This window comes from Seriola dumerili, unplaced genomic scaffold (genome assembly GCF_002260705.1).
Source record: "Seriola dumerili isolate Sdu_G_001 unplaced genomic scaffold, Sdu_1.0 BDQW01000002.1, whole genome shotgun sequence".
In the NCBI taxonomy this organism is placed as follows: Eukaryota; Metazoa; Chordata; class Actinopteri; order Carangiformes; family Carangidae; genus Seriola; species Seriola dumerili.
The window spans coordinates 6,973,742-6,989,312 of NW_019174257.1; the positions used below are offsets into that span (position 1 = coordinate 6,973,742).

Consider the following 15,571-nt stretch of genomic DNA (forward strand, 5'->3'; position numbering starts at 1 on the left):
AACTTTATTCCTTAGAAGTGACTTACAACAGTTCTGCAGTAGTAGTGGAAAAGAATATGGTGCTTTTCAGAGCATTTGGTGACAAGTTTGTGTAAGGTGTGGTCAACTTTAAAGCATTTTGCATTCTGGCATTTAAAATTTTTCTATGTTTTTCAGAGTCAAAAATATTGTGCATAAATAAAATGCCTTTGTAGACTGAAAGAAACATCCATGGTGAAAACCAAGTGATTAGTCCAAACAGCCATCATCATAGAAATATAATAAAAGCATTGCAATTTTCTTACTCAATGTGGTCAGACAACTTCATTAATTTACTGCCTTGGTAGCAGCACTGACCACCTCAACAGTTTGTGATAGTTTCTCATCTAATAGGCCTTGCAGCCACATTTTGACTTGTTAGAGAGGAAAAGCACAGGTGTGAATAAGAACATGAATGGCCATGTTCCCTGCCATGCCCGTGAGCCAGCATGGACGACAGCAGGGCGCTGGAACTGACACACCAAAGTGGAACAGAGCCATTATTAATGATATCAATTGTACCTGTGCCATTCCTGCTATTACATGTCAAAATGTCTGCTGTGGAAAAGGTCTATAGAAAGAGGTCACAAGGCAGGGACGTACTGTATGATGCAAAGCAGCCTCCTGGGCTGATGCCCAGTGAAATAGGAAATGAATATAGAGTTTATAGCTATGCAGACAAACTAGTTAGCTACTAGCCTGCTGGTATAATCATCTTTTATTTTGACTGGGGTTTGTTGTCCTATATACTTTTCATATTACCTGCACTCAAAAGCTCCATCCACTGAGGTTTCATTTAACAAATCCATTTGTTTCTGTCCTCGAAGAAATGAAATGAAAGAAAAACTTCAACTGGCTTCAACAGCAACCAAACAAAACATTAAACTGAACCCAGAGGTCACAACAATTTTATTAAAGAAATGTCCTATGTGCCCTGCTTGACTAAAAATCAGACCTCGTGCTTTTTGTTTGAGTTCTTGACCAACTGTCATAGAAATCCTGTTAATGGCAGCCTCAATGTTAGAGTATTTCTCCCATCTCTGTGAGGAATTAAAAGGATAGTTATCAGAATATTTGAACTGAAATAAAACCAATAAATCACTCCTAGTTCGTCATATTTATTGTGTCTGTAGCTGTTACTCTCCTGGACCTGGACGGCACCTAAATCTTCTCCCTTGCCTGTGCTGCTATTCTCTATTGTCAACTGTAGCTTCAGTAATCTGTGTTGAAACAATAGCGACTATTGTTTGTTTGGAACTATACAGTAATTCCAACCAAATCCAGTGGGAACAATGCTTCATATAGCCAGTACTGACCTATATAAATGGTTATTTCTCTTGCTTAGACAAAGAGCAGAGCCTCCTTCCAGCGCACATTATCCTCATTAATGTTGGTATATAATTGACTTGCAATGGGAACGGCTCATTGCATACATTAACATTATGCAAACTCTATTAGCTGTGTAATGTTGCATGAATTCACCAAAGTGCCTGTGTAGTGGTCCTCGTCGTCCTGCGAGCCTCTCCCCACCGTTAGTCTCCACAGCGAGTGTATGTAGTTTGACTTCAAAGTGAACAGGACGGCTAATTGGACTGCTAGCGGTTAGCAAATCTTCAGCTTCATTTGCAACAATAGCCTCATTACAACTGGAGAGCATCAGTGACCTCGAGGTCTCTGGAAAAAAAACAGTCACATTTGGAAATTGGGCGTGTTTTTGTCCTATTTATTTATAGCTCTATCCACCATCATCGTACACACAGAGGAAAAGAGGGGGTCCCAAAGTGCCAAAAAAGTCAGCAAGGTTTTCACTCAGAGATTAACAAAATGAAATGATAATGATATCCAATTAATTTTAATGATGAGAACAGATGTTTTAGCCTTGTGGCTTTGATCCATGTGCTAAGAAAGGTTTCTTGAACTTGATGTTTCCATTTTTTCTATCACACACAAGTAATGCATATGAAAAGAGCTGTGAAGGCATGTTTAATCATGACTGGCCTATATATTTTTTTTCATAAAGTAACACATGAAAGCTTATCAACTGAAATGTATTGCAATTTTTTTTGAAAAATGATTCCATCCAAAAATAACACCTATAGATAGTATATTTATATACATGCTGTAAAATAAAAGGAACAAAGCCGACGTCACAGCAGAACTGGCTGGTGTAATTGGAGGACTCACAGTGGTGCCTCTATTAAAGATTAAACCCAGTGGCTCACTAAAATTAAATAGAAATAAAGTAAAACCATACAGGAAGTTGTGTAGTATCATGGGTTTTCCTATTTATGTTCAGGAGTTGTAGGTAACCACACTTGTAGTGTACATTACAAAGTTCTACTTAGAGCCACAAGTATGTTATGATTATACTATCTATTGTAATATTAATAAAATATGGTATTGTAACCTTTTAAAGGGTCAATTCACCCGAACCCCCGCCCAAAAAAAATATCTTACCACTTACAGTACGCTTGACAGCATCTAACCACTTCTAGCCAGACATTTGGTTTCATTTGTTAAGGTTTTCTGTTGCAGATTTCTGACACCACACCGAATAAGTGGAGATAAATGGAAGTTGTGGTGCTTACAACAATGAAAAATGAATTTCAATAATGTCCCAGTTGTTCAGGATTATCCACAAACTTAACTTAAATTTATGCAGAAAATAAAAGGTAATTAAAATGATTGAGTATAATATTAACTGTGGACTTTTTTTTTGAAAATCATTATTATCAGATTCTGTTATTTAAGCTCCACAAACTGATTTCCATTTCACCTGTGTTGCTTAAGTGTGGAATCATACAGTGAGTTTCATCAACAAATGTCTCAAGACATTTGCAAATAAAACCCACAACTAGTGTAGCTGAACAGCCCAGAGGAAATATGTCTGCTGAAACTAACCCTTCACATCAGTGTATTATAATGATGGATGCAGTTAGACAACATTCAGATTCACATCCCCTGAGGTTTATTTCTCCACAGAGAAACTGGCTCCGTGAGCATGTCTATGTAAACTCTTGACCTCAATCTCACCTTGCTGTTCGTGATGGAGCTGAGTGACAAATGATGAGGTCTGATGAAAGTGACACGTATGGTTAGAAAGTGACTGATGGCACAACGTTTAAACAAATTAGGTGCAAAGCAGAAGATATATGTGTCCGCTTATACTCATGGTTTTCGTTTGTTCTAGTAGTATTGATCTTGTACATTGTCTGTCTGTTTTCTTAAAATAAAAGAAATCTCACCTACTTTTTAGGCCTACTGGTAAAACAGAAACATGTTTTACATATTTGAAGAAAAAGGAGTTGAGATTAGCTTTCAAAAGAAAATGTTACTGAAATAAGTTCAAAAGGGACACCAAGCTATTTTTGTAGAAAGGAGATTACTACTGCATCACTGCCAGCAGGTGCTCATGGGACAATAACAGGCACAGAGTAATGGAGGACAACACTAATGAATAACATAAAGATAAGCCAAAAAAAAGCCTTGTATTTTCTTGCTTTCTGGTTTGTCCAAAGGTTTGAAATAATGTTAAAATTAAACACTGATACCTTTTAGTTCGTTCTCCAGTACTAGATTATGCTGTAAACATGCTGTCAAATAAACATATTAAGTTTTTGTTGATATACCGCATGTATCTAAAAAGCATCTACCTGCCTGAAAACAAGGTGTAAGTGTTGTAAGAAATGACTTACAGATTCAATTTCAAACATGTAGTAATTTATCATATATGACATGTAAAATCTCAAGGCCACAGACAAGGTTACAAAACAGGCAGATCTGAAATTCTGCAGCCACAGATGAATATGTGTCAATATCTGTAAGTATTTTCTTGCCTTAGAACTACAGATCAGATCGGATCTATTTGATTTGATATAGTTGTAACTATGAATTCATTTGTATGTATGTGTTTGTGAATTATCATGTGGTTTGATGTTTTACATTATTCCATATTTGTTTTAATGATGTGTAGATGTCTGTGGCCTGTCTCATCACTTTCCGATAGCGACTCACTGTAGCCTCTGATCTGCCCTGAAGACGAAGCGCTGCTCAGAGGGAGCATCATAACCTCTTGTCTTATAAAGGCAACAACAATGGCCAAAGCTGTTGTGAAGTGACAATCACCACCACTCCCTCCTGCCAAGAAACCATGTTCAGCCGCAGCCTTAGCCAAAAAACTGAAAGACCCTCTTCTTTTACACACTAAGTAACCAGTAACATTAAGTCAATATGGTCTGTTGTTATGTCTTTTAAAGGGAGCAGCCCATCTTCAGCGCCAGAGCTCATGTCTTCCAGATTGACCCGGCCACCAAACGCAATTGGCTGCCGGCCAGCAAACACGCCGTCACCGTGTCCTTCTTCTACGATGCGAGCCGCAGCGTCTACCGCATCATCAGTGTGGGTGGGACTAAGGTGAGAGCCGAACACACGTGAACACACAGATGCACACGTGTAAATGCTGCTGCATATGTTCACATCATACACTCACATACATAGGAGACGGAAGGCAGGGAAAGGTCACAAAAGGCTGATGACAAGGATGGAGGAATGAGAGCTTTTCATTGGTCAGCACGGAGTGGTTCAAGTGTGGCAGCAGACTTTCTTCACTGGGTGACACACAACATACACACTTCTTTATCTGGTGACATTTTCAGGTCAAGACTCACAAAACAAGCAGCTCTGCTTAGATGCTTTTAAAAGGAGAAATGTCAAGAATCAATTGTTAAGCCACATTTTTCACATCGGTGTATTTAGCAAACTTTAAAAGCAGTTTTTTAGCTTAATCATAGATTGCATTACTTCTGCAGTAACATAATGTATCTTGTTGCATTCAGCTGTATTTCTTTCATATGCTATTAGTATTGTATTAGTGTATGGGCTCTTCATTTGTGTAATATCATGTTCTCCTGACTTTCATTTCATTGAGGCCACTCTGTGCATCCTATTCTGAGGTCCTTCAAATAAATGGAAACAGATCTGTGGCTGTCATTAAGCTGAAATATGCACATTGTCAGCAGAGTATTTCTAACACATCCACATCGGTAATGCCACACCCACAGCAACACTGAAGCACCTGGGAATCGCAGCACTAACGAGATATCTTTTTAGCGCCAAAATAAAACTCACTGCTCTTTGTTGTTATCAGCCATGTGTGCCAGCGTATTGTACTGAGATTAGAGGCTTTTGGAGAAGCCACTCAGGAAATCTATATTTGGCAATAAATCCTCCTTATCAGACTGATGATCGGTTACTGAACAGATCACCGAACACCACAACAAGCTTTTTCACTTAGCTCTCTTTCTTTCTGCGGCCTGGTTGTTAGACATTCTGTCTTTATCTGCACGTAGCACATTCTCCAGTAGATCTCCATGATGATTATTTAACCGTAAGTACCACAACAACAAGGGCTCGAGACTGCGTAATTTACATGTAGCTGTTACAATCAGGTCCTCACTTAAGTGCGCATTATTTATCATTGCTAATGAGCAGTAAGAAAGAAAAAGCTTCAACACCAGCTTGTTTATTGGAGTGCTGCGCAGTAAAGATTTGGCCTCTTGATAACCAGATGAAAATCAGCATATTTTCTGGTCAAGTACTTACATATGAAAAATAACAATGTGCTGTAATGAATTTGGCATTTAAAGGTGGCAGGAATTATTAATGTTCTTGGTCACTGACTTTATATTTTGTGAATTGGTTGTCCTTGAAAATTACCTTCTTTTGAAAACAGGCTTTTTTTTATAATAGCGTGAAGTAGTTTAATAAATGCATGTGTCTGACTACAGGACATAAATAAATGCGCAGCACACCAGCTAGTTATGGCAAAATCAGAGGCAATGCACCTTCATCAAAGATACTCTAGCTTTGTTTTTTGTTTTTTTACTTGACAGCTTAAATTGAAATATGGTTGCAGATAAAACTGAAGGGCATATAACAAATTAATTTAAAAAAAACCCCATTAATATTCAAACAAAATGTAAACTATTAATAATAAATGTTTTTTAGTGAACATATGAGTAGCAGGAATTAATGATGGTTGAACACCCTCCACTGTACATATTTAATACATCATGTTAAATATCCCTCCCTGTTCTTGCTCCATTCCTATTTATACTATTTATATCACATATGTATGATAACAGTGTCTCACTTCTCCTACCAGGGTCATTGATCTACCTTTTGTTATTCATGCTATTTGTTACCTCTGTCATTCTGTACGGTGCCAGGCCATCATCAACAGCACCATCACCCCCAACATGACCTTCACCAAGACCTCCCAGAAGTTCGGGCAGTGGGCAGACAGCCGGGCCAACACCGTCTACGGCCTGGGCTTCTCCACAGAGCAGCAGCTGCAGCAGGTAAACATCACCCATAAACATCGAGGCAACGGTCAAACCAAATACTACTGTTACACAGACAGTGGTAGAGGACAGTGAAGGGGTGATACAGGCCCTGTTTTCACTTTGTGTTAGCACATATTCAGCTGGATTACATTTACACCAACACTTACAAAGTGTCTCTGTTACACATACAGTATGTAAATACGCTTTTTTCTCACCATGACACAGATTTCACAGGACGCTTTCTGTCCAGATCTTAATTTATCTCCAAGAACTTTGCTATGAGGGAACATAAGTTATACAACAGTTTTATTTCATTTTTTTTATTTTCAACAGAAGTTGTTATTATGTGAATTACAGTGCAACAGCAGAAAAGGAGTCAGAGGTCAAAATACCCAGACAATATAATTGAACAAATATACCTCTGACATCCTGATTTTCCTCTGGAGTGAAGAATTTTTTTTTTTTGATAAACCAACATTATTATAAATGTACAGTTACTGGGGGAAGATATGGAAGAGTGTGTGTTTCTTGCAGTGATGAGTTTTTAGGTTTTCTTGGCACAGAGTGTGACCTCTGTCTCTTCTCTCCCTCTGCCTGCAGTTTGCAGAGCAGTTTAAAGAGGTGAAGGAGGCGGCCCGCTTGGCCAGAGAGAAATCCCAGGAGAGGTTTGAACTGGCCAATCCTGCGCTCAACATTGCAGCTCCACAGGTAATGCACTGCTGTTCTTTCATAAAGCTTTTGTGTCTGACAAAAATATCAGAGCTCAATCAGTCATGTTCTGTAAAAGCCAAGGTCTAATCAGCCAAAATAAGTGAATAATGTGAGTAAGGGATCATTTACATATATTTTTTCATTGCTAATTTATTAGTAGTTTTGTACCATAACAAGAAGTCACCTCATGAAAACTTTTTCATTTGCTGCTCTGGAAATTCACTTAGAGTGAATAGTTTTCACTGGGAACTATTTTCTCCCAGAGGGGGAAAGAAATACAAAAAGTCTGTCCCCAAGAGGGGCCTGTGGATTATCCTGAGTAACTGGGACATTGTGTCTGAATAGAAACTGAGTTTTGAGATGCTTCTAGCACCACAAATAAGGTCATGGGTGGATGGGAGACCTCTCAAATAGTAGAGAACTGCAAACCGCAATAATAAAACTTAAATAATCTGCATGGAGAATGGTTTTACTGGATTTATTGAATTCAGGGAAATGAGATGTAAGTGTAAGAAAAAAAAGATTTGTTTGAATTGACCCTAATGGGAGTAAAATTATCAGTGATATTTGTGACTGTGTGCAGATCAGATCAGTAATGATTTAAAAACCACTGGTATTATACTATGAATCTAAACTGAAAAGCTTTCACTGCAAGTGAGAGTTCTTAACAGACTTAAAAAGAAATGTCATTTTAAACATGAAAAAATTTAAATATGACAGTGAACTCAGTGGCTGTGTTTCTATTTTAAAAATATACAGAACCATGAGGAAATAGATGGATCCCCATCTGACTGCTCCATTATTTCTCCCATTGGTTAACTCCATTCAAAGGTTTCATGCATGACAAATGGAGATGAGAGACGCCGGCATTGAAGGTGTTTGGAGGGGCAGTAATGGCCAGTACTGAGACAAAGAAGAATGAGGGATCGGGAGATGGTGGGAGGAGGGGAGGGGAGCTGATTCATCTATAATTGAGGGGAATCTGGCTGCTGCTGCCGCTGAAAGGACAATGGCCAGCTTTTATTCTGCCAGCGTCTGTGATTTCTTGGTGGACCCGATAGAAGAGAAGTGAAAGTTTGCCTGCAGCAGAAACTTTTTGTCTTTCACCTTTTCTCCCTCTCAAAAGCCGCCCAGTAACGATATCACGAGTAGATTACAAGACACAGAGCGATATTTACTGGGGCAGTTCTTCTGACATTTACAGCGTCGACAATAACACAACAACAAGTACACACCCGGTTTGGGAGGACATGATTTAATTGTACAAACATGGGGGAATAAATGTCACACAGCTGCTCTGCCAGTCTTGTTTATTAGTTAGTTCTTCCAAGTTTCAGCATTAAGTTTAGTTTCTTAGCTTAGTTGTCATGGTGACATAGATTCAAAACAGTAAAGTGCTTGTTAATGTTTTTGTGTGTGTGGACTGTAAGTCTTACCAAAGAGCCACTCAGCAGGTCTGAGAGACTGCAGAGTCACGCTGCCACCCTCGACCTCATCTGTGAGACAGTCCGATAAGAGCCAATCGTTTGTCTTGTCTATTTATTTAGCGCGACCGAGAGAAAACACTGGTGGATACCACAAAAACAAACCTCATTACCATGAAGGTCAACAGTACAAGAAGTCCAGAGCAGAAATTGAACAATATTTCTTAAGACTGGCTGACATTTAACAACAAACTTTTATTAAATATGGTTTTTCGCAATGCCACGGGGCTTACATCGGTTTTTCTCAGAGTATTGATGCTCAACTGAGCTGCACAGAAGCAGACCTGAGAATGGAAGGTCGAAGGTCAAATTGATCAGTAATTTTCCCCTCGACCAGCTTCGATCTTTAGACTTACTGTATCTTGTGTCTTTTTGCATTCATAGCTCAAAACTGAGTGAAATACTCGAATATTGTTGCTCTACTCACTCAATTTTAAATCGAAATACTTTTTGTAATTTGGTTCAGTATGAAGTGTAAAAAGTCATTTTGATGCTTTTAAACTGCAAAGTTGGCTGTAATTTATCATATATTGATTGATATTCACAGTTCTTATTGTGTTTCAATTTGCTAATGCATCAGTGTATGTGACATTGATCAATTACTCTCTTTTTGACTACTCTGAAATATATTTGTAGTGGACAAAAGCTTACTTTGCAATCAGTAAAAATATGTTTTTCTGTATTTGTTGTTTTGATGTCGTTCTGTCTATGAGACAGTGAAACTTCAGACAGGGAGCAATCAGGCAGAGAGATTGGTATTACACACAATAAAGGACCTTGAATTGGGGACATTGCTGTCAGGAGCCATGCATCTTAACCACTCGGCAACTTTTTGAATTAACATTGATACAAAGTGTTTTATTATAAAACAAGTATAAATGCAAAAAATATAAAAAATGCAAAGAAAAACAAAGCGGAAAATCAGGAAAAGACGTGTCAAAAACCACCTTCCTCTATAAAAAAAAAAAAAAAAAAAGTATTTAAAAGCTGATGATTCTGTTCTGCACATGTTCTAGGCTGATATTGTGATCGTATCCAGTTTTACACGTGTGAAGTGAATTTCTTGCCCCTGCATGTCGCACACCAGTGGTAGAAGAAGATCTTAGAGTTTTTACTTAAGCTAAAGCAGCAACACAACATTGTAAAAAGCCTTCTTCCATACTTACGGAACAATTTACAGTATTACCAGCACAATGTACTCATTCATATGAAAGTATCAAACAGTCAGCATGTAGCAAAATGACCCCAGTCTATTACTGAATAATTATTACTGACACTTTAGCCTTTTACTGTTGTAGTTGGATGAACTGCAGCCAATTTAAACAATTGTATATACAGTTTGGTAGTTTATTCTATTACAAAGTACCATAATTTATGTTAAAGTTGATATTAAGTTCATCTTAAAATCCTAATATACAATGTAATTAGCAAGTAAAGCTGTGAAATAAATGTAATACAGTAAAAAGTACAGTAGTTCTCTCTGAAATATAGTGGAGGAGTTGTATAAATTTGTTATTTATTATTATTATTTATTTATTTATGTACTTAATTACACAAACACTAAACACTATGTGTGTCCTTAAATAGGATACTAACAGAGGTTGGAGGTCAGAGGTCAGGGTCAGTGACAGGGCAGCAGGCAGAAGTGTTATATCCTGTTACCATGGCAACTAGAGCGCTTGTTTAGTGTTGAGCGAGGCCTTGAAGAAAAAATAAAAGTCAGACAAGGTCAGAAGAGGCTTTGCAGCCTGTACCCATTTCTCTATAAGACAGCAGTCATTGATTTTGTGTCAGGCAGTAAACACAGAGGTGTTGTTGTGGTTATTATCACATCTTCTCACTTCTGACTCGCCCCTGCATGTTGTAAAACACCTCATTGCTGAGTTCCTGAACCTGTGTGATGTAAGAAGTAAAACCCAATCAAAGCTGTTATGGTGGGTGAGTACATGATGGTACTTTGTGTATGAACTATTGATGGGATCCAAAGTGGCTATAATGCAAGTTAAGAGCTCCATTAGGGCTGATGTGGTTTTTATGTACCAAAATGTGTGTGTGTGTGTGTGTGTGTGTGCGCGCCTGTGTTGAAAGCCTTCTACAAACACTTGGGCATATTGATAATGAAAAACCAAAACAAGAAAGACTAGTGACTTCTGACTAGTGCAGATTAGAGTTTGAAATATGCAACTGTTTATCAAAATAATGTTCATTTATGATAAACTAACAAACAGAGAAAATGATGATTTATACAATGCTGGAGAGAAGCTGCAGCATCGTGTATTGCTCTTATTCTCTCCTTCAGCCAGTGTATCAGTACGGTTTGCACCACCTCCAGCTGGTCAGTAACAGCCCTGGTTGGTAACCAATCCACAGTGTTGCAGAGCTGTATCTATGCAGCCTCGGGCTTTACAAAGCACATATCCTAAGTGTGATATGTGGTTGGCAGCAGGGGATCTGCATTCAGTAAAGCCTCAGCTTTCAGGCATATTTGCAGAGCTCAGAGATAAGATGGAGGAGGAGATGGAGGAGTCAGTGAGATAAAAATGAAGAATGATGAACAGAGCAACACAGAGAGCATTCTGAAATTGACAAGTGCAAAGATAATAACGAGATTTGTGCGAGAAAAAAACATAAAGATTATGGGTTATGGGTTCACCGGGGGCACCGGTGAACCTATAACCCTGTTCGGATTAGTGCCTTTTTATATTGTAAAACACAAAACCCCCTAACACATTTTAAATAATTCCTCTCAAGATTAAAGACGATAGTCATAAATATATTGAAATATTAGGAAAGATAAAATGGATACAACTACAGGGCAATAACAGTTGTCTTCCTACTGTCTAATCTGGCTCTGCTCAAATTATTTATTTATATGTACCAGCAAGGATAGTAGGCGTGTGAGGTGTGTGAGCGGTGAAGCCCTCCTTCTGGAAATTGCCAAAGAATATTTTCTAAAACATCTTGTATTTGTGGACATTTTCAGTTGTAATTCTATCCAATAAAATATGATCACAGGCCTCAGAGTGACTCAACCAGACAGGAAGAGGGATCAGAAAATTCTGCAGCTCCAGTCTGTTACAGGAAGATAAGAACAGATACAGGGCCGTGAAAATACTTCTTACAAACAACAGCAAATTCTACAAAACTTAAAGATGAACATAGTCGCTGTATGACTATTAATTTTGAGCTGATCCATTTACTGTGACAGCACCAGCTGAATTGAGCAACACGGGTCGGTAAAGCCTGCAGTAATGCACTGATGACAGAAAGAGGAGGTATGTCTGCAGTTAACACGGGGTTAATGGAAAGATTCAGCTAATTTGAAGTAAAATATCATCTTTAGTGTGTTTATTTTCCCAGTCACCATTAAATGACCAGCTATGATGGGCTTGACTGAACATGACACACCTCCCACCAACCTCAGCCAGCTGTTAACACCTTAAAGACATGTTGGGAAATGCACTTATTCGCTCTCTTGCAGAGAGTTAGAGTAGAAGGTCCATACCACATATTTACCGTACACATTAGATCCTCACATCTCACGCGTGTGTGAAAGTAAAGAAGCGTTTTTCCCAATGTGTCAAACTATTCTTTCAACACTAAATGCTGTGATTGAGAGTGCCTGGAAAAACTAGTGAGCAACTGGGAAGACAAGTCAGAATAGTTTGCTTAAAGTGATGGATAAAGGGACATATGCGGCTTCTACTGATGTAAATGGTAGTAGAACTAGTGTAATTTTTGCTGTTTTTTTTTTTCCTACTGAAAAGACAAATTATTGTAAAAACATCACCTTATAAACAACATCCTATCCAGTTTAAAAGAAACACACTTGGAGCATGGTGTGTGGTGTTAATGAACGGGTTCCTGAGCACATCTGATTGGGTGGTGGCATCTCTCAGAGAGTAAAAGGTTGTGAACCACTGAGCTCCACAGTGAGAGTGAATACATACTAAAACAAACAGTATAGAAGAAATAATCGCTCTCCATAAATCAACTAAACAACAGTGTGAGCACAGCAGGATACAGACGCTGTTTCCCTCCTCTGACAAGTAACAGCTGTCACTTGTTTGCGTTTGCTGATTGGAGCTTTTTTCCTCCCCATCTCCTCCCATACATGGTATCTATGCAGAGGCAGAGAGGAATGCCACTCATCAATATTTTATACCACAGACTTGGCATTAAAACCAACTAAAAAGAAGTGTGTGTGTGTGTGTGTGTGTGTGTGTGTGTGTGTGTGTGTGTGCGCGTGTGTGCGTGTGTGTGCGCGCGCGCGTGTGTGTAGTGGGGAATACAGGTGCTCCAAGAGGAGCCTAAGCATGTACCTCTGATGCATGGACACATGAATAAATAAAGCAGGTTTGTGGTCTCAATGAAACACGGTGTAGAAACGGGAGCTTTATAAAGCTAAGGAAAAGCAAATGGACTGATGCTGGGATAAATAAGTAAACAGTGTAGATGTACTAAAGACGAACAGTGGTGCAGTGACATCATCATGAAAGCTGTTTAGTATTTAACGTATCTGGGATCCCATCGATTATAATCGATTACGGGACCCTGAGAAGTTTTTGAAGTTGTTGCTTTGGGGTTTGAGCTGTTGTTAAAATACACACATCCACATATACATACATATTTATTTTTCAGTTTGTATTGAGGGTGGATTTTCTTGCATTTTATATTCTTTTAATTGTATTTTACTTTGTTGATGCTGAAATTAGAAAAACAAATGTTCCGTCTCCATCTTTACTCTGTCTCCGTCTCTGTGGCTAAGTGCTCACAGTTGTTGTGTTTCCCAGGGATCACCTGTCACTCAAACAGTGTGGGCAGGACTCAGTTTGTTTAGCATTCAGTTACAGTCACTGCTCCTGTTCCTGTTCTTTTCTTAACTCAAAACAAATCCATTAGTTCCTGTGCAGAAAACTTTAAAGCTATCATGAACTGGGAACGGGATGGATCACTGTGTATTCAAAGACAATAGTGCTTAATGCCTGGTTGTAATTATCTAATAACTGTTATTTTCCTCTTTCTCCTCATTTTCCCCCTACCCTCCTCCTTCCTGATGCATCATGGGACATATTGGTCTCTCAGCTCTCCCAGGTGCGTTGAAAACACACACACTCCACCCCACAATCAAAAAGCAATACAAAGACAACCATCTTCTTTTGTCTCAGGGACTGCGGTGTTCATAGACTCAGCATTGCATGGACTATCATGCTCAATAATTCATCTGGAGTCTGATCAAAGTTGACTTCAGAACAAATTTAGCTTCAGAACGCAGCTGGTGTTTGCTGCAGAGGAGAAAAAGCTTTGTTAACGACAGCAGCTACAACACAACGTGTAATTTAATCTGCAGAGGTTATGGCAACACGCAGCTAAATTCACCAGAGTTTCATTCCTCAAAATTGAGAAAATCCAGAGTACACACTTCACTGATATTGCAGAATGTCCAGAGAGCAGCAAATACACAGACACCTCCTTTAAAAGTGAGAATTCCTCGCAGGTCCTTTTGAACTCGGGCTAATTAGTAGTTGGTCGTTTGCAGGTTTGTCCTCTAATGTCTCTGCCTTGTTTCCACTCAGCCTGTTAGTGAACAACAACAGAAAAACTGCTGTAAATTTGTAATCCCATTTATGACTTAAACATGATCCACAGTATGAATTATTCAGGGATACGCACAGCCGATGCGTTGGCTTTGGGGCCGGACTGGAGTTGCCTTAGCTTTGATTTTTCTCCTGCTCTCGGGTTCCTTCCTCTGGACACGGTACGCATCCACATCGTGGAGTCGGCTATGTGTTTTATTTAAATATCCATCTATATGGACAGACAGAGAGCTGCTGAGCAACAGATAATAAACTGTTGTCCTCAGGGGAATACAGCCAGGCTAGATTGAATTAATAATACAAGCTTTTTCTACAGTAAGTGCAGGGTAAAGCTTCACTGAGGCACTTGGCTGTTGACAGGTTTCAGGTTTCTACAATGAAAGACAGAAGGCAATGAGGGGTGGGTGACTGGGTGTCAGGTTGGGTGGGTGCATGGGCTTTTAAAAAAAGGGAGAATGAGCACACACACACACACACACAGCCTCAGACTGAGGAAAATAGTTCACAAAACAGTGCGGAAGGAAGCTTGAACCCATTTCTGGGCAGCAGGGAAGGAAAATATCAAAGCAGATTGGTTTGACTCGACTGTGCCAGGCTGGAATCAAGCCATCTGCTTGTAATGTCATATTCAAAGTCTCCTCTTGACACGAGAGGAAGATGAATGTTTCTACTTGTACTGTATTACCATTCCGTTTATTTAACCTTTACTTTATACTGTAGGACACTGCTAATGGGGTACGATGAAAAGAAAGCAAAGGAATAGACTGCTGACTTTAATGTTGCAGATATGGAAGTGTATTTACACAAAAAATATGAATGAATATGAAGGCTTGACTTACAATCTCCTAGAAGCCACATCTGTTCACAAATAACTTTACGTCCAAGTGCAATAACCAAACAAGGAGCGAGGTGCACATTGTGTAGTCTTCTATCTAAATGTCAGTCATATCATAAGTTACTTGGTTAGATGCTATATATACTGTATGTGTGTGTGTGTGTATGTGTATGTATATATGTATGTATGTATATATATGTATATATGTATGTATATGTATGTGTATATGTATATATATATATACAGTATATAAATATATATATGTTATAGTCAGACACCAGCTGTCTTGTTTGTAGCCCTAGTCTGTAACCCCAAACTGCAGAAAATCTGCAGGCGTATGAGTGAATATTAACAAGCAAGTAATATTCAATACTTAGTATTAATAATATTATAAAGGTTCTATTTAGTTCTGCTCGCAAACAATCTGTTATCTGAAAAAAGACATAGTCAGGTTGATCACTCGTCAAATGTTTTTAGTTCCCAACAAAACAGATAGAAATTGACATAAATGTCTCTTTATTACTGTAAATGAATCATCAAGTAAGTTTGTTGTTAGTATTTATTCATTTGGCAGATGCTTTG

At 38.7% G+C, this 15,571-nt stretch overlaps 1 protein-coding gene across 2 annotated transcripts in view; it reads left to right on the plus strand.

Annotated features, from left to right (window-relative positions):
- homer3 (homer scaffolding protein 3) overlaps positions 1-15,571 on the plus strand; it is a 49,216-nt gene that overhangs the window by 14,974 nt on the left and 18,671 nt on the right. For both annotated transcript variants that reach the window (XM_022738673.1, XM_022738681.1), the window contains 4 exons: positions 4,275-4,431; positions 6,246-6,377; positions 6,963-7,070; positions 13,643-13,651. In XM_022738673.1, the coding sequence (XP_022594394.1) occupies positions 4,275-4,431; positions 6,246-6,377; positions 6,963-7,070; positions 13,643-13,651 (406 nt within the window). The remainder of the gene's footprint in view (positions 1-4,274; positions 4,432-6,245; positions 6,378-6,962; positions 7,071-13,642; positions 13,652-15,571) is intronic.